Raw genomic sequence first — 26,104 nt, forward strand, 5'->3', positions numbered from 1 at the left:
TTTCTACTTTTTATATATTCCTAATATAATTTACCATGAAAATCACGACCATTTTGAGTTTCTAGCAGTTTCTAGTGTACTTAAAGAATGTCATACACGTCAGATTTTCTAAGGCTCATAAACTATAATAGATGTTATGCATGGAAAGTGACTATTGCACTAAGGAAAGGAATCACTACGCCGCAATAATTATTAACTTGAATGACATTACTCTTGCCGAACTGTCATTTTAAAACCTATGTGCTGATTGAATACTGATATATAATTAATGTATAAAAATATTTTTCCATATAATATCTTCTATTTTTTTGTAAATAAAAATTCATATATTGAATAAAACAGATTCAAGCTAAAGTTGTTATATACTTAAAGTCATGTGTTCCAATAAAAAGTGTTAATATATAACTAAAATTATTAATTTTAGAATATTAATTTGTTTGGAAACTATATAGATATTAATGCCTTTATAAATACCATGGCTGATTCAGGAGTTGATACAAGCAATGAAAGTAGTGATAACCCAGTTTTTGACCATTCTCAATGTGTCTTAGAATTCAATCCGCCAGCGATACCAATAAACCAAGCAGGTCAACCTATGCCTGTTGATTTCTTTAGTGAACGACACGAACATATTGGTAAAATCAAGTGCTCTACGAAAGCCAGACACTGCAGATTGAAATACAGATATGGCGGCTCAATTTGTTCGTCAAGAAACCAAAAATTGCGTTTCGCAGCATCTACTAATAACGTGGAACTTGTCGAGAAACTACTTGTATCAGGAGCCGATCCTAATTCATCAGATGAACATAAAAGAAGTCCATTACACCTAGCAGCTTGTTGGGGTTATGTTGATGTTGTAAGAACGCTTATAAGACATGGTGCCAACCCTAATATTAAAGATACATTGGGTAATACTCCCCTTCATCTAGCTGCATGCACTAACCATATACCTGTAGTCATCGAGCTGCTTGATGCGGGCACAGATGTTAGCTCTAATGACAAAAACGGCCGCAATCCACTCCAGTTAGCTCAGAGTAAATTGAAACTGATAAGAATGAGACCAAGTGGTGCAGGACCATCAAATGAAACAAAACAACTGATCAGTGAAATATGTTTAGTTGTAGAAATGATGTTAAAGTATATGAAGATACAAAAGGCTGATGCTGGGGAATTGGAATCCGTCCGTGAGAGACTAGAGCGGGTCAGTACTAGAGAACAAGTGGACTCGGAAGTACAGAATTTACTTGACAGTCTAGACTCATTGAAATTAAGATAATTATTTTAATATTTTTTTAATAAAACATTTCAAGACTGTTTAAAAATGATAACTGCCTATTGTTAGAGATGTGTTCATGTGACTTGCCTATTCTATTTGTCAGTAACTCATGATGTTTAGAAGATATTGCTGGCAGTCTATATGCAATTCGGTATTACTTTATGCCAATTGTGCAATTACATCTTCAGCTCACAATTAGAATGTAAGGGAACTATTAAAATAAGTATAAACTTATCAATTACTAACAATATAAATCAATAATGTGTTTAGTTTGTATGGATATTACTGCTTTGTAAAATTAGTCAAATTATTTACTTATTTATAAAATAGGTTAAAATAATTTTTATTAATACAATTGCATTAGCCAAATTCAAATAGATAATAACCCTTACCATACTTGATCTTTAGTAAATATTATAATTTGTTGGTGATACCTATATTGAATGATTTTATACTATTAGAGTTTCAGTGTTGAAATGAAGAATAGAATTATTAATAATTACATGTATATATTATGGATTATAGAAAGGACCATAATAATCTAATAAGAAATATCATTTTGATATTTGTTCTATACTTTTTAAGATAACTAGATATTTTACTTAATTTAGAATGGATTGAATATAAAAATAAAATTTATTTATTGTCTTATAACTTGATATGATTTCTATATTTGCATTGCATGTGAGTATTCAATGTTAAACTAGGTGTTCAGTGTTTCATAATAATTGTATGTTGGCAAACATGGTTCATTGGGTGGTAGACTTAAGGTACCTGAAGTACTGTTGTGTTAATATGTGCTTTCAAGTTTATAATGAGGTCATATTATTTATATTAATTACTGGATAGTAACAATAAATAATAGAAATTGTTAAGTTATATTTGATTAATAATATCAATAATAAATAACTTTTCTGATATATTACTAATCAATTTTTATAAGTTACTATACATTAATAGGAATTATTCTATGTATATATATTATTCACATGTATATTGATTTAATGTTATCAAACTTTGATTTTTAGTGGAAATATTTGTTATCTACCTATGGTTTAAATAAGAATAATATTGATGTTTGAAAGGTTATCTGGCATAATATAAATTCAAGTTGAATTACATGTCATTTAAAAGAAATTTTAACAGCAAAAGGTCATTCTGAAGATTATCTAATGTTTGCCTAAATAAAAAATATTTTTGTATCATTATTTATTATACATTATTTTATAGTGTAAAATTCTAAATAAATCTACTAAAACTTTAAATTAAACCACTTTGACAACCTTTCAATTATCAATAAAGAAATAAAATTTGTAAAGTAACTTTGATGAAAGTTCTTTCAATAAACACTCAAATTGTGTGTAATCATTTATTAACAACAATTTCATAAACTTTTATTTACAACATTAGAGCTATTAAAATTCCAGTAAAGTATAACTATTGAAGGATGTATTTTATAAATGTCACAGATAAATAGAAACATGCAAATTAATAGTAACTATTAAATTTCTTTGTTGATTCAACTACATTGAAATTATTGTATTTATAGTAATTATGCAAAACTTCTACATTCATAGTAAAAAAATGGAACATTATGTTCAGCTTGTGCTAATTTTGTGATGATACAAGATACAACCTTAATAACTTAGTACTTACATATATAAATTTTAACAAAATTTATAGTGATAAAATTCTCTTATCCCATTTTACAATACTAACAAGCTTTTTAATTTATTATCATAATAAATAAATAATTGAACTAAAGTTATCACCAAAAATACTAATAAATTATCACATTCAAATTAAATTATATTTTTAATATTTAGGCATTTTTCTGGGGGTTTAAAATGTGACGGAACATTCATATTATGATTATGGCAAAGTTTAATATTATCACAGAAAGTTATTAAATCAATATTTAATTTATATAATACTTCTAAATTATAAATAGGCAAAAGAGCCCAGTATAGCATAAATCTAAATTAGGATATTTTCAGAGCAAACATTAATACCTACATAAATTATAATACGATGCAACCTATAATATCAGATTATATTCTTACATGCATTACAAATGTCTGAAAATAGCCTAATCCCTGATCTAGATATTATATAAGTACTTAATATTTATATTATTGTTATACCAAAACCCGATATAATATCTAGTCGCACAAATTAAGATTTCGAACAATTCATTAGTGCACAAGTTGAACTTGGCACAGTGATCATTAGAACTTAATTACAAATAAATTACGATATTCGATTACATCAAGCTTTTGCTGTCTAGTGTGAGGGACAAGACTAAAGCTTCTGTTTTGCTTAGCTTCGATAGCAAAAGAAAACCGTATATAAGTTAACTAATTATTCTTTAAAAAAAAACTGTGTCACCCGCGCACTGCAGTATTTCGTTAAAGACGCAATCGGCCAACGGATGGATCAAATGGAAATCAATGAAAACTAGTATATGAATTTACTTGTGCAATAACAGCAAAACAATCGTAAACTACATTTGATTTTTAAAAAATCGTAAATATTAAATTGTGTAGCTATTTGCAGTCACAGGCCAATGGAGCCGGTCGAGGTAAATGAGGTTATATTCTAAGGTCTAAACCATCTCCAATATATGACTCAGCCACAGGCGACATTTCCTTGATGAATCAATGCGGTTTAAGGTATGACAATGCATTTCCAGCGACCTACACGATGAATACCCAGTTATAGGTACAATACCTACATCTGTTTGTTGCTTCACTTACTTGTCACTACTGCGGAAAGGGTAAAGGACGTGTTTGGACAACGCACACACTGCTCCGCACTAACCACATCATTGTAAAGTAGCATGACTAAAGCTCAGTAAATATAACAACCTCTGCGTTCAAACTCTTAAATAATTGGCATAACTATTCTTGTTATGTACTACATTGTACAATCAATTTAAACCTTACTGTAAATAAATAAAATTTAATTAAATAATCTTACACAATGCCTGTAAGTGGATAAATCTATTTTATATTTGTTATACAAATAGGACTGATATACAATAAGTAGGATTCGAAACTGTCTTATTTTGCCCTAAATATTGAGCAAATGATAATATTTTAACAATTTACTCATAAATCGTGCATATTTTAGAGTGCTTAATCTTTGGCACTGAAAAGTTTGACTAGTCGCTAAATTGTATTTCAAATAGAAGTCCACTTAAAAATATCACATTCAAGATTATTAAGAAACAAAACATGTCTGTTATATATAAATTAGAACATCACATTTTTTGTGGAATGACCTTGCTCTATCAATATTTGATTATTTTTGGAATGATCTAGTTTACCTTTCAATAATTAACATTGCTAATAAATGCATAAAATCTGATATTATTGTGGCACAAGGCCTATATTAAACATTTTGTTTATAGGAAAATATTCCACATATTGCACTTCCGTCGGCTCGGTTTTATTTCAAATAATTGATTTCAGTCATTTGGAATAAATCTTACAATTAAACTTCTCTAGTGTTATTTATTATCTGGCACCATTAACTTTACTATGTTAGGAAATATTTCCGCTTGTATTGGCCCATATTCTACGAGCTCACCGTCCACAGTGAGAATACCGTCTGACCCCTCGGGAACTATCCTAAATGCACTCACAGGAACCATTTTAATGTACTCGGAATTCAACTCTGCGTGGGGGGCCTGATTGGCATTGACCAAAAATGATAAAAGTTGCGACCTTGAAACTCCAACCTTAATGATTAGCATCCACATTACTCCATCACACAACTGTGACCGTGGGGCGAAGAAAAAGTCTTCCCCGATGTAGGACTGATATGATACATGCACCATTATGAACTCGCCTTGTTCGTGAACCCAATTGGTGGGTAGTTGGGACATGAGAGATGGTAAATGCGACGCAGGCCCATGCATACAGACGTGGACAGGAGAGCGCATTTCTGAATTTTCACTCGTTACGCTATGGTATTCCGATCCGCGTGTACTAAAGAATGCGCTTCTTCTAGAATTGACAGAGTACCACGAGTCTACACGCTGATGTCTTCCGCTCCTGGCGTTGCTATACACTTCGGAATGTTCATCGCAATCAATGAACGCTTCCGCATCAGGGGAGTCGAGTGCGCCGTCCTGACTAACGCTATGGCTGAGAGTGAGCGGTTGTTTGGCCTTGGGGAGATTACTGATATCCTTAATTTTCATATAACTTACAACGCCCTTGTACTTCCTCAGTCCTAGTATTCTGGCAACCGCCCATACTGCGAACCTCTGTCCACCCATAGCTCGTAACCTCTCACTCTCGATGTCAATATCTGATAACAAGCCCCAACCAATCGAGAGAAAGGAAAACATAATCTGAAATAGAAAAAAAGTTACTTAATACATTGCACAGTTGAAATTTTTTAGGAACAGTTTGTTTCATTTATTTGATGGGTGGCCATTTCATTATCTACTATCTTTCAGATGGATAGAATATACTTTATTTGTAATATAAAGTAAAAAAAGGCATAAACAATATATTAAAGAACACATGCATACAATAAGGCGACCTTATGGCTGAAAGCAATTAAGGCGTTAATTCAGCATTAACTTTTCTTAAAAAAATATTAACATAGGTTTGAATGTGTGTATGACAAGTGTTACTGATATAACTGTGGTAATTAAATAAAGGAAAGAAAATTTTAGCCGAAGAATGGAGGGTATGTAGGTACTATGTCTGACTAAATTGTATTACCAGATTATGAAACGAAATCTACATATAGATAGAATAGAATATAGTTAGAACTTCCAAACTTCCAAAATCAATAAGCTACCAAAACTAATTTTACACAGTCAAAATCAAATTCCCCAGTTAGGTTTCTTCCGACTTCCTTCCACTGATACACGCCTATCTTCCATTGTCTGCTTACAACAATAAGAGTAATTAACCTTTATTAGCAGGTAGCTGCTATTAGTTATTTCTCAGGTTTTTTTCCTTTTGCGTTTATCGTATATTACAGCATGAACATTTGTAAACGATCTACGCTTTAGTGATTTGTTTGGCTGTTACTCCTACAGCCAAACGAATCACTAAAGCGTAGATCTTTAACAAATGTTCACTGTTATTGTGGGAAAATTTGATTTATTAATGGAGAGTTAACTGAGACAGTAAAAATAGTGTTATTTACAATGAACAGTTAAAAAACTCAGGTACGTAGCAGTCGCCCGTTTACATAATTTGAATATGTACCTTCTTACAGTTGTTGAACATAAATAAAGCAATATTTACTTGCTTTTACCGGCGACTTGGTCCGCGTGAAATTAAACTTTTTGTATAAGAAATAGTTCTAAAAATTAAATAAAAGTCCCGTCAAAAACGGTTCAGACATTTCAGAGATTAGCAAGAACAGACAGAGGCATATACTTTCATAGGCAGTTACTGAAAAGCTGTTAATTTAGAATTACAAACCGACACTTGAATTTTACAGACCACGTCTTAAGATTTCAACATTTTAAATTCATATTGCTATATAAATCTCACCACTCCCAATCACAGGCCGAGTCGGTTCAATTGTTTTATAGTGAAAGCGTAAAAACAGAGAGATTGGTAAATTCGCTTTTGCGTTTATGTAAACGTAAACGATACTAAGTACCTATCTGGTAAATAAAATAGAAAACTAATGGACGGCTTATTTACTAAAAAATGACAAACACCGTTAGTCCAACTTTCCGTTTTAGGGAAAAAAATATACCTACACCAATTTTTTTTTTTATTTTTACAATGTTTTGTGTGTGTTTTATTGTATAAGTTATTGTTATTATGAGTGTCGTGCAAGTAAGTTTTAAGCATTTACCTAATAAATACCATTACATGTCATAATGTGATATTTTCACTAAAATTACTTGAATGAAATTTGATAAGTCCTAGAATGAAAACTTTAAATCAAAGATTATAATCTTAATTCAATTTAACGAGATAAAATATAATCGGCCTTTGCTCGACCGCCTTAAACATTAATATTAATTTATTGTAATATTTTTGTATAATGCAAATTAATATTACAGTTTTGTGCATTAAACATGCAATGCCTTATCATTCTGTAATAATAATTTACATGTACGAATCGCAAACTGGTTTACTATTATTTATTATAATTGACAAGTTCTGAGATATCTATCGTGGAAGATGGGACATGTATAGTTATCTACCTACCTACTCGTTGCAATAAAAGGAGTAATTGCATCCTCGCTAGAGTTAGGTAATATGTTTATTCGCGGATGTAGCATCGTATAACGCAAATCAGTATTATTACCTTCAAACGACTTTATCTATTTTGTAGATAAAACAGATTATTTATGTTGAATGTGCATACTCATCTAATTATATCCAATGGTTTTTGGTTATGAACTAAAAAGTAAATATTAACAAGTGTTGCGTTCACCACAATTTCAACAATCGGTAATATCGTAGGTATATATACAAATTCTCGTGTCACAGTGTTAGTTACCATACTCCTTCGACATTGTTTGACCGATTTTTATGAAGTTTTATATGCATAACTGGGTCTGAGAATCAGCTACTATCTTTTTTTCGTTTGCCGGGACAGCTAGTGTAATATATACAAACCTATACAACATTATACGTTTAGGATTCTCAGGCGACACACACTTTTGTTCGGTAAACGAGAACGGCATCCAACAGTAAAATTGCAATGACCTACTAACATTGATTAATAATAATTGCCCAATTATATTGATATTATTTCAATCATATCAATTCGAAAACTAACCAAGTTCCTGCTATTCATTCATATATATTTGATATGTGTGTACTATGTATACCTACGGGTATTCAAAATTTTATGATGAGTGGTTAAGACGTTATGGCGTGAAATCGTAAGAAAAATCCCTTTCGTATAATATAAGAAGAAAAAAATATTACGAATGACTACTATGAATTTTGTGCCACCATTATGATAACTGTCATCTGTTTTTAAATATTTTTTTAATTATGTTAGTAAACAACTTAGTTTATAAGTCGTTAGTAAAATTTTGACATATGTCGCTTAATTCATACATCTGTGTCCACCTCCAGATGGACTGGGTCTGCAGAAGTGCAATCACGTGCAGTGCCTCTGGAGTGAACAATCCGACATATCTGCTAAGACTTATAGGTTCGAAGGCTGTTTGCGCTCCCCCGAATTCTACGCATCAGTGATATGCAATTCTTTTGCGTATTAGGCCTTAAAAGTCAAACCCGCGCCTTCTGAAATTATCCCTGATGCGCTACAGTACCCAGGGGGCTCGAACAACTACCTAAACCCACTATTAATTTATATGACACGCTTTGTTATATACCTACTTACATGATTTAAGGAAAAGTGTTACAAGGAAAGGCCTCATGTAGGTGGTTAATTTTGGTTTCGTTCCATCGTTAAATTCAATTTAGGCTTGTGCTGTATATTTAAAAAATAATAATAAAATACTATGCTAATACAAATTTATTTAATATGGACGCTGCCTAAAAGCAGGCGTTGTAAAAGGTTAAAGGAAAAATCATAACATTAAAACAGTATATAACCAGTTTCTTACGCAGACGTGTAGTTCGCAATGCATGCTTCGTTTCACGTTTAGGTGCTCTTTCGCTTCGTATACTTCGAGATAAGGAAAATAGTATATTTTTTTCAAATCTATAGATATCATTGAAATATAATACTGTGACAGACAAATATGTATGAAAACTCACACCATAAGCGGTCAATTTTACCTTTTTAGTACGTAACTCTACAATTGTATTTATACCAGAATTTAATAAATACAATTAATAAATCTTAAACATAGACTGCATTTTTTAAGCTCAAGACGCCACATGATTTAATATAACTCTAAAAGTGAATGTGAAACATCAGACCACCTAGCACAGCAACATTCAGACTTCAACACTGTCTCGAGCAATTCCTCTTCACCCACATCAACATCCATCATCAATCCCGAACAAACTAATGTGCTACCCAGTATTGTTAGTAGTAACCACACATGTAAGAGTAACACTAGGATCACTTATGCATAACTGTTTGAGTGAACATATCCAAAATCATTGTATGCCAAATGCCCCATTTAATTATATAGTTAATAGAATGGTGAATAACCAAAACAGTTATACTGAATACACAACTCTTGTGTTATTCATTGGGAATAGTTTAAGTATCACTAAAATGACTTGATATTCTTATTTAATTCTGTCTCGAATATGAGAATTAAAAAATTTATAATATGTATATTACCATATTCAAAGTCATTATCCAAGAATAGAAATAATCATATTTTTAGACTTAACACTCTTATATACAACATGAGCTGTTATAATAGCAATATTCATTGTTTTGATACAAATAAATTTGTAAAAAAATTTACATTGACTAAAAATACTTTGTATTTGTCACATTTTGACAAAAGACATATAGCTACTTTGTTAGCTTATAATATACACAATCCTGTTATAAGTAGTATAACAGGTACTTATCCTGACTGCACAGTTTATAGTAGTTTTACTAATGTTTCTGTGCAAGAATCTTTAAATTTAAGTTACAGACAAAGAGAAAGCCATCACAACTAAATTTAGTACATCAAAATATTCAAGGCTTTCTTGGCAATGAATTAGAGATAGAATTATTTATAAGTAAATTTAATATTGACATTGTATGCCTCACAGAGCATTGGTTAAAACAGTCCAACATGTTATTTCAGTTACCAAATTATGAAATATTAAGTACATTTACACAGCAAATTTCAATTAGAGGTGGTTCAATTATTTTATTAAAAAATAACATTAAAGGGAAAGAACGTAAAGATATTGTAGAACTTTCAAATGAATGCATTATAGAATTATCATGTGCAGAATTAGAGAAACACATAATTATATGTGTGTATCGGCCTCCTAACTCAGACTATGAAAAATTTGAGTCCACCATGGAAGATGTACTGAAGTTAGCATACATACTTGACATAGTATTGTTTGCTGAGGACATCACTTATTTTCAAAGTGAAAAGAAATATAAAGGATTTTAATAATATAAATATTGCTCTTGAGGATGTTCTAAACTGGCTTACATCAAATAATCTAGCGCTTAATTCAATGAAAACAAAATGTGTAAAATTTTCTTTACCAAATGTAAAACAAGTAACGACAACTGTTAGTTTGAATCATCATGTTTGACTCATCATTTGAATCATCATGTAGACTTTGTTGATGAGACTTCGTTTCTTGGTATTGTAATAGATAATAAATTGCAGTGGGGACTACATATATTCACACTAGCCAAAAGTCTAAGCTCGGCTGCTTTTGCTATCACAAAAATTAGACAGTTGACTGATACTGCAACAGCGAATCTAGTGTATTTTAGTTACTTCCATAGTATAATGTCGTATGGTATTATATTGTGGGGAAGACGGCTGAGGTAGAATCAATTTTTATATTACAAAAAAGAGCAATTCGTTCAATATATAATTTACCGTGTCGCGAATCTCTTAGAGAACGCTTTAAAGAAACAGGTATCCTTACTGTTCCCTCTCAATATATATATGAAAATATTATGTACGTACGCAAAAACTTTAATTTATTTCCAAAAAATAGTCACTTACACGCTTTTAATACAAGGAATAAAAATAAATTAAATATGCCTAGTTTTCGTCTCAAAAAAGTAAGTACATCTTTCATGGGACATTGTATACGTTTTTATAATAAATTACCAGATAGTGTTTTAAATTTAAGTGAAGGCAAATTTAAGATACATGTAAAAAATACACTTTGCTCTAAAGCTTATTATAAAATAAACGACTACTTAAATGACTACAATGTGTGGATTTAATTACATTTTAACTTTTGTTATGAGGTATATAATTTTCCCATTTACATGGATAATGTAATAACTGTGAAGGATGGAGACCAAGATGACGAGCAAAAAGTAAAACGGCACCGTTGTAGTTATAGAATATTTTTGTATTGAATTGTCTTATGTCATATAAAAACATTATAATATTATAAAAAATATAGACACTAAAAAAGGTATATAAAATAGTTCTTATTATAAATTTTGTAATGGCATATTGTAAATTTAATATTGTAATGGGTGAAAACTGTGATCGGTACAGGCTATGCTGTAAATAATATAATTGACGTAGTCGAGTAACCTGAAACAGTCATGCTCGCTATAAAGTTCAAACTTGTGGTGGCATGGTGGGCCGGGTCGATGTGCTCCCTCAAATATGGTTGAGTACAATGATGGCTGGCTCATACGTCATACTCGTGAACGGGTGCTGCTTGTGGGGACTGGTCTGTTTGGGTTGTGAACACTGATTAAATTTTTTGTTCTTTGCGATGGCATACGCTGGTGGTTACTCTATTCTCCCAAATTTGAATATTAATGACTGTGTATTATTATAAAGATGTTCCACTATTATTTGAAAAAAAAATACGAGCTGAGTTTCTTGTCAGTTCTTCTCATCTCGATATTCCGAACTGACGGTAGATTTGTCTGTAATAGACCTACATGAATAAAGATATTTTGAATTTGAATTTATAATTATTATGCACTATTAAAATGAGATTAGCTTGCACAAACGTACAGACAAATAGACGATTCTACTAATAATCATAATTATGGGGTCTTACGTCTACTGTCGATAAAGACCACAAAGAATCCTTATTTCTCATAGAACTTCCATACAGACTGCGATCGGTTATATTTTTATTAGAGGTACTCGTGAAAAGATTTCGGCCAATATTTATCATCATAATTTTTTATCATTATTTTATACATTATAAAATTATTCTCATATAATATCATCGTAGCAAAATATACATACTATCAATCGTTTTTGGATTGTCATACACCTTGTCACATATTACGTTACAAAATATCAAGAGATATGAATTGATATGACGCAATGTACTTACTCATACTTATCCTTATAGTAGGACTTTGTCCGTCCGTCCGTATCTCACACTACAGCGATATATACTTCAAGAACTATTAATGCTATATACGATTATACTAATTATAAAAAAGTTTATAATAAAAAAAAAATACTGTACTGTATACATTAAATTTTCAAAACGATATACCGACTTTTGATTTACATAGCCTGTAATCTCGGAAAAATATAATACTATAATAGATAAGCATAGATTATAAAAATACTTCTAATTATTATATATATCAACTTGAAACATGTACAATTGTAAAATACTTTACTCGTTCTTCTGATTTTTACACGTTTTAATATTCGCGAAAATCTTAGCCTATATGAGAAACACAAATCCCAAGTTTATAAATATAATCACAGGCCTTCACTGAAATGCCTATTAGGGAGGTCAATATAAATAATAAATATAAATCATTTTCATTCAAATAACTTTACATAAGCACTTTTGACTAGTTTTTAATTATACCGCCGAGTCGACATTCAGATTCAGTCAAAAAGAATGAATAAGAAACTTTGTTAGTTAGTTAGTTTAAGAACTTTACATATTTATGATTCTGTGTGAATACAACCTACCAACTACCTACATACATATACCTTAACAACAATTTAAATAACCATATAAGTACAAAAAAAGCATAAGCGTTCCACTCATGTCTCACGTAGGTTGTCCATTCCACTTATGTAGTACTTAAGCACCGTTAGCATTTGAACGTCTTTGGGGAAAAACGCTTCTTTATATAAGCGTAATAATCACGTCATTCCAAAGCCTGTAAGGTAAGCAAGCCGAGCTCACATAAAACGGGTCCTATTAAATCAGAACACTAGTAACCTAAGGTATTTGAAAGACCTTTGTTTTAGGTAGTAAATGGTAAAATATTATTTCAAATAATAAAAATTACCCAGAATAATTCACACCAAATTCCAAAGTCCCAAACTAAACAGAGTTCGTGCTATAGATACTAAATAACTAATCGGAATAATTAAATACTTATATTTCTGTAAATATTTAAACATATTTAGTATACTTACATAGAAAACACCTAGTCCAATATATACAATAATACTCAGATATAAATGTTTGTATTGTGCTAGAAATAAAGCAGCGAACTAGGAATTAACTTAGCTGGATTACTAAGACTCTCTATATAAAAAAAGCCTCAACATCCCAAACTATCATTACTTAAATACATACTATTTACTATATTGTTGTATAGTAAATAGTGGATAATTAAATATAACATACGTAAGTGCTGACTCTACAATATTCAGTAAAATATTAGACGAGTTTTCACACACAGAACCTAACAGAGACGCTTAAAGCAAAATGAAATTTGTGTTCATTTTGGTCACGTCCTCTGCACTAACAATATAAGAAACTTCTCTTCTGTAATGTATACTATAAATTTAAATATAATAAATAATATTTCTCTAGTATGCTAACGTAATACACTTAACGCTTTGACGAGTTTTGTTACGGAACTTTTACTTTGTTATTCAATTGCTGGTTTAATCTTACTACGGCGCGAAATATTACGTGATTGTTATTATGACGTGAGCATCATGGTCTAGTCGTTTACCGCCCTAACATATTGCCAAGATCGTGAGTTCAAATCTGGCCGACACCATATGAACAAACATTAGAGTGTCAATTTATGTCTTACTGACTCTCCAGAGGAGGAAACACTGATATCCAACCAAAGTTTATCGGGTGGTAGGGACTGCTCCGTTGAATTCAATTATTACGTTTACCGTGAGATCGGCAGTTGACAATACGTCCAATAAATGTAATATATTCAACCGATTTCAAAAATACGGATTATATTTTGAATAACAGTTATCATTTTTCTGTTATGTGAAGCGCATTACTGTCTATACAAATTCTGCACCGACTATTTCAATTTAGGAAACTAATTTCATTTATATATGGTATATTATAATTCGATTTATATAAATTTGTTCAGATACTTCAGCTTGCGAGATCGTCTCACACTATCGGGTTTATTTCTCGTATAAGTATACCTACATTTCTACAGAGTCAAATTACCTAAGATATCATTTCCCTTTTGTAGTAATAATACTTTCCGAGGTGATAATGTTATAGTGACTATTTTGTCATTAACTATTATTATCTATTTTATCATATCGACAACTATTGACTGAAATAGACTCTGCCATTTCAATGAATAGTTAATTGTTTTAATCACTTTTAATCAGAACAACCAGTTATATCTACCTATCTGTTACCAATTAAAACAATGGATTATATTTCCGAGTTAAATCTTAATTTATAGGACGGCAATAACGATAACATATTTTTATTGTACTCAGTCACGTACATTACAAATGATACCTAATTGTAATATAAGCCTTAGTACTTTGTCACAATAACTACAGACAACTTTAACTAGTAAGCAAATGGCTAAATTAATATGACAAGGTAACACTGTCCACATGGATACATATATGTTGTTTGTACCATATCACTGTGCGTCACAAACTATTATTGTTGTCATTTATTTAAATGCTTTTGTTCAACTAGCGAAGCGTTCTTGCAAACCGTGAAGTAATGAATAGAAAAGCAGACAAAATTGCACAAAAATTACTCATAATATTAGATTTATTAAAAACATATGGCAAGTGCGATGGCCTACCATAAATTCTGTCAAAATGACAAAGGTATAGGTACTGTATGATTTTGAAAGGTATACTTTTTCATTGCACGCATTGATATTGCGCTTTGGTCTTGCTTTTTTTACCTACATACCCGGTTCGTAAGTAAGAGTAAATTTTTGCCTACATTATCTAAAACTGTTTCAAATTTAAATAGATAGCCAGACAAACGAACGGGTTAAATCGCATCTAAGTGGGGTTACACATAATAAGGTTCTGTCGGACGATCGTTCGATGCGACACCGTACCCAATTGGCGCATTTCCAAAGAGGGCAGGGCACAGCAATCAAATGCACCAATTGAACGGGGTTGTATTGGACAACCTTCCGACTAAACTGAATAATGTGTACCCACCGTAACTACCGAATTGCGGTGCAGTACCCTAAAAATAAACTAGACATAACAATATACATAACTGATAACCAATCCATATGTTATCCAACTTGTTTATATAAAGTTTGTTCATATAGACGACACGCCAGATTGTTTACTAAATTATCACTTACGAAAACACAGAATAAACATACCAATTATTGTATTTATTTAGTATTTTTGATAAAAAAATATTGGTAAACAAAATTGACTGTCCAATTATATTGAACATACATACATACAGACTGTACATTTACCTATCTAGTTGTGAGTGTTATCTATATTGCTGGATAAACGTTAATTATAACGTACGAGTTCACTAAATAAACAAAGTTTCCGAACACAAGACAATGTAAATTGGGATATATATATTATTATCTGTCTATTATATAGGTTTTTTTTATATTGATTTGTATGTTTAATTTATTCGACTAACACTACAAAATAATAACCACATTACAGATGAATCCTATGAGTGAACTACAAACTTATTGTTTGTAACGAATGGTAATCAGGTTTTAGTAAATGTGGAATATATGGTTTTAGAAAACTTATACCATCTTCTGTGGTTGCCTTTATCAGAGTAAATATTGTCGTTGAAGTTTCGACTTAATTTATACAAATTGTAATAAGCGTAGTAACTTATTACGTATTCATTGTAAAAGTAAACCGAGAGAGAATTTGCTGCGTTCATTTTCGCCTGTCATTGCAATAATATGCTGATTTTTACACATCTGTATACAAATGTATTTTAGGTACACTTTGTATAAAGTAATTTGCATAGGCACTTCTATCTTGTCGATTTCAATCGTCAAGTATCTTACTTTGTAATATGTGTTTCGGATAAACGGTGAGAGAAGGCAGTGAAATCACATGATCCAGACATGACATTGTAGTATTTTGGAAAAACAATGCATCATCGTCATATGATGACGAGTAAGCAACAGTTTTCATTTACCTTCAGATGGGCCATCAGCTTGTTTGTCATTACTTATTGACAATACATTCTTCTTTCGTGTCAATGGCGACATAAATATTTGGTTGCTCGGAAAGTTAATTAGTTTTTTCCCGACAGAAGATTTCATTGAATTCAACTGTTATAACCACTCGAAAGACCTGGGTTTAACCTCGAAGCTCGTTTATCCTAAAAAAATAACAAATTACTTTCCGAACAGCCAAATATATTTAGATACACGAGAACTAAGAGCATTTTATGGCCTGACAGATTGTAGATATTGTGAATGATCGTGAGTTGTGATAAATAAAAGATTAAGGCTCTTAATTACTTACTTTAGTTTTGGTCTCCACTCTGACGACATCCATGTGGGTGGAGTCGCCTCTCGCCAACGCCATGGATAACCCCGTTAGATTTTGAGGGATATATGGTTCACTAAAACAAGTAAATGTTATGTTCATTATATAGAAATTAGGAATAATCTCAGATGGCGTAACCAGAGGCATTGTCAACTGACGGTGTTCTACGTTTCACTAGATACAGAGTGTAATAATACGTGAAGCAAAAACTTTGTATCCCATTTTACGAAGACTGTGCGGAGTATGGAACTAAGAGTTTGCGATATAAAAATACATTAATCAATAAAAAGTAACATTCTTAATAGCTGTTCCCGCGACTTCGTCCGCGTGGTTTTTAACTTTATTTTTCTAAAATAAAAGTAGCCTAAGTTACTCATTACATCAGCTACCTGCCAAAAACAGTCCTGTCAAAATCGGTCCAGCCATTTCAAAGATTAGCCGGAACAAACAGACAGACAAAAATTATAAAAAATGTTTTTTGGTATATGTAGCGTATATATATATTCATATGCATGTAGTAAAAAACGGTTATTTCAATATTACAAACACACTCCAATTTTATTTATATGTATAGATAAACGTGAAAGTTTATGAGTATGGATGGATAGATGGATGGATGGATGTTTGTTACTATTTATTTTATGTAGAGAAAGAGTGCAGAATGCTATTTATTTTTAATTGTGCATAAAAAATACATCAATACAATAAAAGTAACATTTACCACACAAACCCACACTACTATATATTTGACATACACACGCATATATAATCTTTTGTTTATGTGTTTGCCTGGTTCGAAGATCTTTATGTATTTTTTATTATGGGCTAATTTGAACTAGTTTTTTTTTTAAAGCAAGCTGGTATGAGACGAGGTTACGATCGCGCTATCATCCTTTCCTTCTTAGATTATTACACAATATAACAAACTCAACTGTAAAATGTTTTTATACAGTGGTATATGAGTACAATTACATATAGGTGTACTAGACTCGCGTGTACTGGCGGCGCTAAAATGTCATTAATATTTAACAGCGTTTAAACCGAGGTTAACAAAGAAAGATAATGTACAATGCCACGTTAATATCAACGCCAAGCATAATTAAAAAATAATTTTCAATATTTGTCATATTGTTGCGTTATCATATACAAAAAAAGCAGTCAAAGAGCCGAATCAATAATTTTAATGTTTTTTTTAAAAACAATATGCACAGATTGTGTTTATGTTACGTTATGATTTACTAATAAAAAAAAGTTTCTTAATCTCTCTATTCATTTATGGACTTTCATCTCAAAATCTTAACCGATTTTAATGATGTATTCGAGCAAGTTTCTAGTAACATTTAGTATTTGTTTTATACCAATTGATTATAAAATACCTAGACTATTATTACTTTGAATATAAATGATACAAAGTCGCGGACTCAGCAGTGAATACAGTTGTGACTTCTGACTCGGTTTTATTTCACATTTGAAATTCTGAATACAGTAAACGTAAGTTAACCGAATAACAAGTAATATGTAAATATCGTGGAGTATCTTTCTTGTCATTGGTCAGATAGGTATAATGTTTGTATTATGTGTGTATCAATCAATGTATGTACCTATACGTACCTACAAATATTCATAAAAGAGTACGACGCTTCGTGAATTCGATGAAAAATTATAATTACTAATTAGACAGATAAGATTTTATAATTTCTCTTTATCTAATCTTATACTTAAATGTAGAACTATGAGTATTTCTGTACTAGTATTTTAATCTATTTACACTTTAAAAGGCAAGAACAAAAATATTAAATTCTAAGCCGCTTGACGGCTTCTTTTGTCTGGCAATTTAGCTGGTCGCTGCTTCTCAGAAGTCGCAAGAGATAAGCATTTGTAATCACAAATGTGTGTTTAGCTTGGGTTGTTTCTATTGATTCCTATGTATTTATAAAAAAGTACATATATCAGTCCATGCTCTGCTTTGTAATCACCGTTGAAATAAAATTAAAACTCTTTATTGTTAAAAATATACACATATTACCACTACGTGTAAGACATTATTAGTAAAGTATTGATCATTTTATCTTAGAAATACCATTTATGAATCATCTCAATTAAAAATGAAACCCATAGTGATGTCATGGAGTTTCCCTGATTTAAATTATAACATAGTTTAGACTATAATATAAATGCAAATTTTGCAAACGTTAATTTTTCGAACACACTTTCCTCAATCCGGGTACATAACTACCATGCAAAACTGGTAATTGCTTTTATATCCGAACGCAACACGTTTGTCCAACACAAATACACCCACGCGCTTTATCTTATTTACTCCAAGCAAATAGGTCATCTTACAAAAAGAACAGTTCTAAACCACCAAATCATCCACCCATCATCTTCTTATTGCATTTATTAGGGGTCGGCATAATATGTTTCATATTACGAGAAAATGGTTTTGACTTCAGTCTATAACTGATACCTAAAAGATGTACTAAATGTGTGGACAGCAACAATTAGTACGTAATTACATATTACAACTACGCAGTAATACATCATTATCATTATTACATAGTATAAAACAAAATCGCTGTCGCTGTCTGTGCCAATGTATGCTTAAATCTTTAAAACTACGCGACGAATTTTGAAGCTGTTTTTTAAATAGATAGAGTGATTCAAGAGGAAGGTTTATATGTATAATACATACACCCGGGCGAAGCCGGGGTGGGTAGCTAATTTTATTATAAAGTTGTTTGTGATTTATGATGTCAAAGAAAAATTTATATAAGTTGATATCTTAATAAGCAGATAGATAAACAAAGGACAGAACCAAAGTCAGCAAACAAGAGTAAATATATATAAGAAATCATCCAGTTTCATACATACAGGCTGTCCCAAAAGTCGACGTCAATCGGGGACCGAACAGGCTAAGTTATATAGTCATCAGAAGAATTATAGACATTTAAAAAATATCGAGACAATCACCCTATAACGGTTTATTTATTTCCGTTACTATACTCACCATTCTTTATAATATATATTTATGTTCTTTGTAATTCGGAATACTTCGTCTTTAGAGCTAAACGCTAACGCTGCGTAAAATAAAATTATTCTAATTAGCTCTAGCTTGAAAGTAAATGTCACTTTTTGTTAAACCAAAAATATGTTAATGAAAAATAAGTAAATGAATATTTCATTAGTTTTGGTTTAAATGACTACTGAAAAAATGTATCCACTAGGCGAGTGAGGTAAGTAACTTTGGAATCATACATCTAAAATAATAATTATTTCAGGACAATTCACACAGCACCATCTAGACTCAAGTTAAGCTAGCAGAAGCATGTGTTATTGGTACTAGATAACTGATAAAGACATAGATATTATACATAGAAAACACCCAGACCAATACAAACAATCATACAAATGTTTGTACCGTGCGAGGAATTGAAGCCGCGACCATCGGAAGTAAGGTGGTGTGCTAAACCGCTAGACTACCGAAGCCAGTCAAAAGGTAAGACATTTGCTGTTTTTTTTAATTGCGGACATTTTTTGTGCAATAGAAGCTAATTGAGAACAAATATTTTTACTTAAGAATGATTCTAATGTGACCGAGGATTTCCTTCAGGCCGTAACTTCAAAATTTCAGTTAGAGTGAGATGGACGATGTCATTTTAGAAAGTGTGACTGATTATGACACAGCCTGTTATCCGATTCCGGCTTCACTTCGCTACTGGGACACCTGTATACATACAGCACATAAATACAATACATAACATCAAGGTTGTCACTTTGATGGCCTTGATGATCAAGCAGCTTAACACATCGTCTTACTTCCGATGGTTGCGGATTCGATTCCTCGCACGATACAAACATTTGTATTCGTCAATGAGTATGATTCTTTCTATTGGTCTGTGTGTTTTCTAGGTATATATTACTTATCTATATATTTAAAAACTCTATTTAAGTATATCTTTGTTTATCATGGCACTAGATGGAGCTGTACAAATTGTCTTGGGTTATTATTATTATTTACGTTACAATTATTATACAGATAATATCGTTTAACTCAAATAACAATAACATCTGCGTTTTCAGTTTTCAGTCTCATTTCCATACATTAACTATACAACTCGGTATCGAAAATAAATTACAAGTTATTATTACCACTATGCTGATAATGGCGATTGTCACTTATATCAATGTCATCATTTCCGGGTATTTAAGATTTTTAAATCGATGATAATGGTAAAGCGCGTCCAACTGCGCTAACGGTTAACGATAGTACACAGTGGTGTATGATAAGATGAGTATGAGTTAAGGTCAGTTAGACCATCTTAATATTATCAGGAACTTGTCCAGTGTTGTGTAGTTCCAGGTAGTAACGCGTGGGGGCCAACCTGACGTGGTACATTACTAAGCTACAGTCCATGCGTGCCTCTCACTCATATATTTCTCAAATAGTGAAACCTCACTTTAATTGAATTATCTGCTGCATTGCACTCCACAACTGAAACACTGCTAACAAAGTTTAGCAGCTGAAGTAGATCAGACTAAACGCATAGCTGACATTTATAAAGTCGACCCCGGGTAAATTGAAATCAAATCTAATCTAATCTAATCAAGAATCATTTATTCATGTAGGACATTTTAGCCTTCGTTTATGAACATATTTTATTTTATATTAACATTTTTTCCCCACCATATCGAATTACATAATTAGGTACAATATTAATTGCAATTAAATTACCTTAAAATTATGTAGTCATAAATTAGTTTCTAATAACAAGTTAATAATTAGATTTTAATATTAGCGATTTTCACACTTATTTCTCAATTTGACAAGCGGATAACAACATCCGGCTAAAGGCAATATGCTTGAGGGAGTGTATTATCAGGTATTAAGTGATGCCTATAGGCTTGAAGAGGTCATTCTTTAGTCATATTAGTAAAGGTGTTCAAACAGAGAGAGAGGCCTTAATAATGAATATTGTAATTGCTATACGTTATTATGGGTATTTCGCGATATCACTATGATGCCCTATCCAATTCTAACGGGTATTGAAATTACGACTGCCTGAGCCGAATTTCGAACCCCTAGCAGTGCCGATAGACTAAAGTCGTATCAATAAGATCTACCGCGAGTTTGGAGTGCCGTCTGCACTCGCCCTCTATCGTCCGGTCAAGCTGTAAATGCCAGCTGCGGCCAATAGCGTTAGAAAAGTCAGAAAAAAAAACTATGATTCTACAATATGAGATATATCTTTTGACAATATTGTTGATCTCCAATGTACATGTCGCAATACCGTTTCTAATCATAGTTATTCAGTTAAACCCGATAAAATGTAGCCACGATAATAGTAAACATACAAGGATTAACAAAGGCGCAACGAGCCTTATCAACTATTGAAATTACTCAGTTTCGTAATATTTCAGGATTTCGTTTCAAGATTTCGTAATAATGAAGGTAAAATACATATGTACTAGTTGTAAAATAATTCGTGTTGAATGCCACTTACAATCCGGACCTTATCATGAAACATCGATACTACTTTGCTTGAACATTGTCTGTTTTAAATTTTAAACTTCAACGCTGTACTTAGGTTGGTCGCGAGTTCGATCCTTCGCTAGGTACAAACATTTGTATTGATGAGTCTTGGTGTTGTCTATGTATATATTTACAAAAAAAACTATCTAAGTATTAATTATTATTATTATTTATATCAGTTGTCTAGTACCCATAACACAAACTGTACTCAGCTTGGGACTAGATAGAGCTGTGTGAATAGTCCAAGGATATATTTTTTTTGTGGATGATAATGGAATGGTGCATCCGCCTGCGCTAACGGTTTACGCTGGCGGGGCACCAGTGGAGGATGATAAGATGAGCATGAGGTCAGGTCAGTTAGCCCATCGTGACAAATTCATCAGTAATTTAACACGATGGTTTCCAGGGGGAACCGCGTGGAGATCGCCCTGACATGCTACATAGCTAGCAATGGGGTTATCAATACACATTACTAACAATCCTCCTCCAAGGATATTAATAATATAGTAATTGTGTTAGACAGAAGAACAATTTTAAAAGGAAAAAAGAGATAATTTGTGGTAAATTCAGCAGGATGGATTAACTGATCTGACATCAAGCTTACTCTATAATTCTCCGCGGTGTGACGCCTGCGCAGTTAGCGCAGGCAGATGCCTCAACTCACAATCATCTATTAAAAAAAAAGTATATGTATAGGCCACAACACGAGTCCTTTCCCATTTTAAGAGTCCTGAGACCACATTCTTCCCTAGTGCCTTCAGACTAAATATGTAGACGTCAAGAAGGATGTGGCATCATCAGACGATACATACGCATTTCAGAAAGGTTTGAACTTTTGGAGTGCCTACTGCAGCATAGAGTAATAGATTAGTTTAAAAAAAAACTTAAGTGATTTACATCTGTTCCATATTCAAATTATAATTAATTAATATTAATATTTACACGCAATATCTAGACTGAGTATTTATACAGCTTTAAATGATAAAAGTACATTAACAGTTACCTACATATTGAGTTGAATTAATTAATTGATCTAGATATGTAAATTTGTTGATAGGATAAGTTAATATAAAAATAGAGATAAGTATATGAAACTATTTATTATAGTTATATCTACATAAGTACTATTATTTCTTTTATGCAACAAATACCTAATAGTTCAATATTAATAAAATGGGAGTAATATTTTAAAAGTTTGTATGAGATCATACAAAAACATTAAAAGAAACATTTTTTTTAAATTTAAGTATGATAAACAAATTTATAGAACAATAACATAGTAGTGGAATGTATATTAAAATAATTGGCATAATTTGGAAGAATAAAATGGAGAAACAGAGGCAAAAAATTTTTGTACCTACTTGAACTCTTTAAACAAGTGTGCAAGTAATAATTCAAGAATTAATCAGATGTATTGTCCTGAAGTTGCAGATACAAATATATAAGAGAAAATATAATGAAATTTCAATAAGCAAAAATTAAATTATGCACAAACAGTACAGATAAGTTCTGTTAGTATTTGGGAAAGATTATATACAAGAATAATTGATATGATATCTATGCCGATATTTATAGTCTCACTTAAAAATAAATGTATCACACACTAGGATTATTTTCCCAAATGGCAAATAGATTTGTGACTCAGTTTGTTGGACAACTTTTCACAATTTTAATGTTTTAGGACATTTAAAATAAATGCATTTAACTGTATTAAATTTACAATACCTATACATATATGTAATATATAAATTAGAGTGTGGTTACTGTTATATAGATGTGGCTGTGAATAGAGGATCATTGTACAAGTTGGAGGAGGCTTTTACACACATGGGACTCAATTGAAGAAACAAAATTAATTAAACTGGACATACAAATCAAATATGTAAATATATGGAAAATAAATTAAAAAAAAAAATCATTATTATATATTTAGATATTAATATATTTAGATGAAAAATTACTAGAATTAAAATTTAAAAAGAGCAAATTAATATGTAATTGACATATAATAGCAAGTTACACTAGTCACTATTGAACAGATAACAAGAAAATTTTATTAACATACTAGAGAGGTACCCTCTAGCAGGTGCCCATTAGTAAGCAACCATAAAAACTGAATTCTTGCTTTTGTTTATTCAATTAATACAATTATCAATTTTACAGCACACTTTAATTAGTACCATTTACATTGATATCTGCCCTACTTAGATTAATTAAGGTTCTGTTTGCACTATTATTGGTGACAGGGTCAAGTCAGTATTGTTAGTACATACTTTATTTTGTTTTATATTCAATGCTCTACCCTTTCATATTTAAGTAGCTTTTCATCTATATCAAATGGTTACAAAAATTATGAATTATTAAATCAGTGTCTTATTCACAAGACATTTTTATAACATATGAATATGGAATGATTCACACCCTCCACTAAATTGATTAGTAACTCAGATTTTATTATCATTGATTTAGTGGAAAAATTGCCAAGAGAAAGCATAGTCTCTTTCATATTAATAATAATAATAACAAAAATTGTGAAAAATAAACAAATATTTCAATTGTAATATATTCCTACTTAAAAGAGGACACAAATAATAAAGAAATACATATTAAATATGAACATTAATGTTTTATGCAATTATCTTAATGGGTATCTACTTACTGCAATGCAATTAGCTATGTCAATTGCCATTAGATATATCATACATATTGATGTCATTTTAAATTGAAATATACCTACCTAACCATAATAATTATTTATTTCATAAAAATCAAAGGACTGATATTGTAGCAAATTCTATAATAAATTTGTGTTGTTTGTAAATGTCACAGTTATATCTTTTGAGATAATCTTTTATTGTAACAATTTATAAAATATTGTTGTCATACTAGTTACCTATTTTAATTATATACACATTGTTTCTTAAAAAACCTTCAATATCTCTCACTCATCAGGTACATCAGACACCTCTGCTTCAAATATCATTCATTTTTTAAATGCTACCCATTGTTCTATTCTAAATAAATAAACAATATGTATGTACTTACTTGTACAGATGACAAATAGATCTTGCTAAGCCATTTCCAGAGCCACATGGCATAATGGCAAGAGGCACTTCACTGAAAGCCTGCTGCCAATCCAGTCGTTCAAACATGCCATTGAGGATTTCAAATAGCACACCATCGCCACCGACTGCCACAATACCTCTCCAGGCGTAAACATTTCTCGTGCGAACAAATTCACGCGCATATTGAGCATATTTCGTCACGTGTAGATCGTAAGGGACCTCTGCCTCCTGCAATATCGGCGCTATCTTCGTCTGAAATTGCTCCCTAGCCTTGCCCGGGCCAGACTTTGGGTTAAGAAGAATGAGTAATTTCTTATCGTTCACAGGCGGCGCGTACGTTATCGGTTGACTTGCAATCAAACATTTCAGCGTTGCTCTCCATTTTTGTGCTTCCTTATTGTTATCATCATATTTATCGTAAGATCTAAACCGCAGAGTTATTGTTGTGCGCTCTCTTTTAAATGTACGGCGACTACGCTTTAGTATGTATGCATAAACATATAGGTACGCGCTGATATCATTTTCATCAAGATCTCCACTGTTCTCGTCGACTACTTTGAGCTGATGTGGTCCTACAAGAGAACTACAAACGCACGAACCAGCACCAGGGCGTCGTCTTTTACTTCTCATGCATTTACTACCGACGATATCTCGTAACAAAATTGTTTGCTCCTTACAGCTACCATCGGTTTCTTTGGTCAAAGATAAACCTTTAGATGTAAGTCTGACCCGAAATACTGAGTTCTTCTTAGATAGTATATAAAATGTTTCTTGAAGATAAACATGTTCTTTCGAATCGGAATATTCACCCTCGACAACGTTCATAACGTCTTTATTATGTTGTGAACACAAACTGAATGGCGAATAATAAAGATGATAACGGTTGCGAATCCGCCATAACTGAACAG

At 31.6% G+C, this 26,104-nt stretch overlaps 2 protein-coding genes across 2 annotated transcripts; one reads left to right on the forward strand and one right to left on the reverse strand.

The window, feature by feature from the left end:
* Positions 1–269: 269 nt before the first annotated feature.
* On the forward strand, positions 270–2,106 carry LOC131848311 (ankyrin repeat domain-containing protein 54). The gene has a single exon (XM_059198127.1). The coding sequence runs from the start codon at positions 476–478 to the stop codon at positions 1,274–1,276; it is 801 nt and encodes a 266-aa protein (XP_059054110.1). The 5' UTR covers positions 270–475; the 3' UTR covers positions 1,277–2,106.
* A 2,455-nt stretch (positions 2,107–4,561) lies between these two features.
* Positions 4,562–26,086, reverse strand: LOC131848310 (sphingosine kinase 1-like). Its single transcript, XM_059198126.1, has 3 exons — positions 25,177–26,086; positions 16,578–16,677; positions 4,562–5,636 (listed from the first exon to the last, which is right to left on the reverse strand). The coding sequence occupies exons 1-3, from the start codon at positions 26,019–26,021 to the stop codon at positions 4,788–4,790; spliced, it is 1,794 nt and encodes a 597-aa protein (XP_059054109.1). The 5' UTR covers positions 26,022–26,086; the 3' UTR covers positions 4,562–4,787.
* Between the last annotated feature and the right edge of the window lie 18 nt (positions 26,087–26,104).

This window comes from Achroia grisella, unplaced genomic scaffold (genome assembly GCF_030625045.1).
Source record: "Achroia grisella isolate CSIRO2021 unplaced genomic scaffold, CSIRO_AGI_Agris_v1 utg546, whole genome shotgun sequence".
Taxonomy (NCBI): Eukaryota; Metazoa; Arthropoda; class Insecta; order Lepidoptera; family Pyralidae; genus Achroia; species Achroia grisella.

Excerpts from the sequence above, each read along its gene's own strand:
- LOC131848310 (XM_059198126.1), bottom strand. The coding sequence starts at position 26,021 with ATGAACGTTGTCGAGGGTGAATATTCCGATTCGAAAGAACATGTTTAT. Across the intron at positions 16,678-25,176 it reads TCTATTTGTCATCTGTACAA|TGAACCATATATCCCTCAAA; the intron begins GTAAGTACATAC and ends TACTTGTTTTAG. Across the intron at positions 5,637-16,577 it reads GAGTGGAGACCAAAACTAAA|ATTATGTTTTCCTTTCTCTC; the intron begins GTAAGTAATTAA and ends TTTCTATTTCAG.
- LOC131848311 (XM_059198127.1), top strand. The coding sequence starts at position 476 with ATGGCTGATTCAGGAGTTGATACAAGCAATGAAAGTAGTGATAACCCA.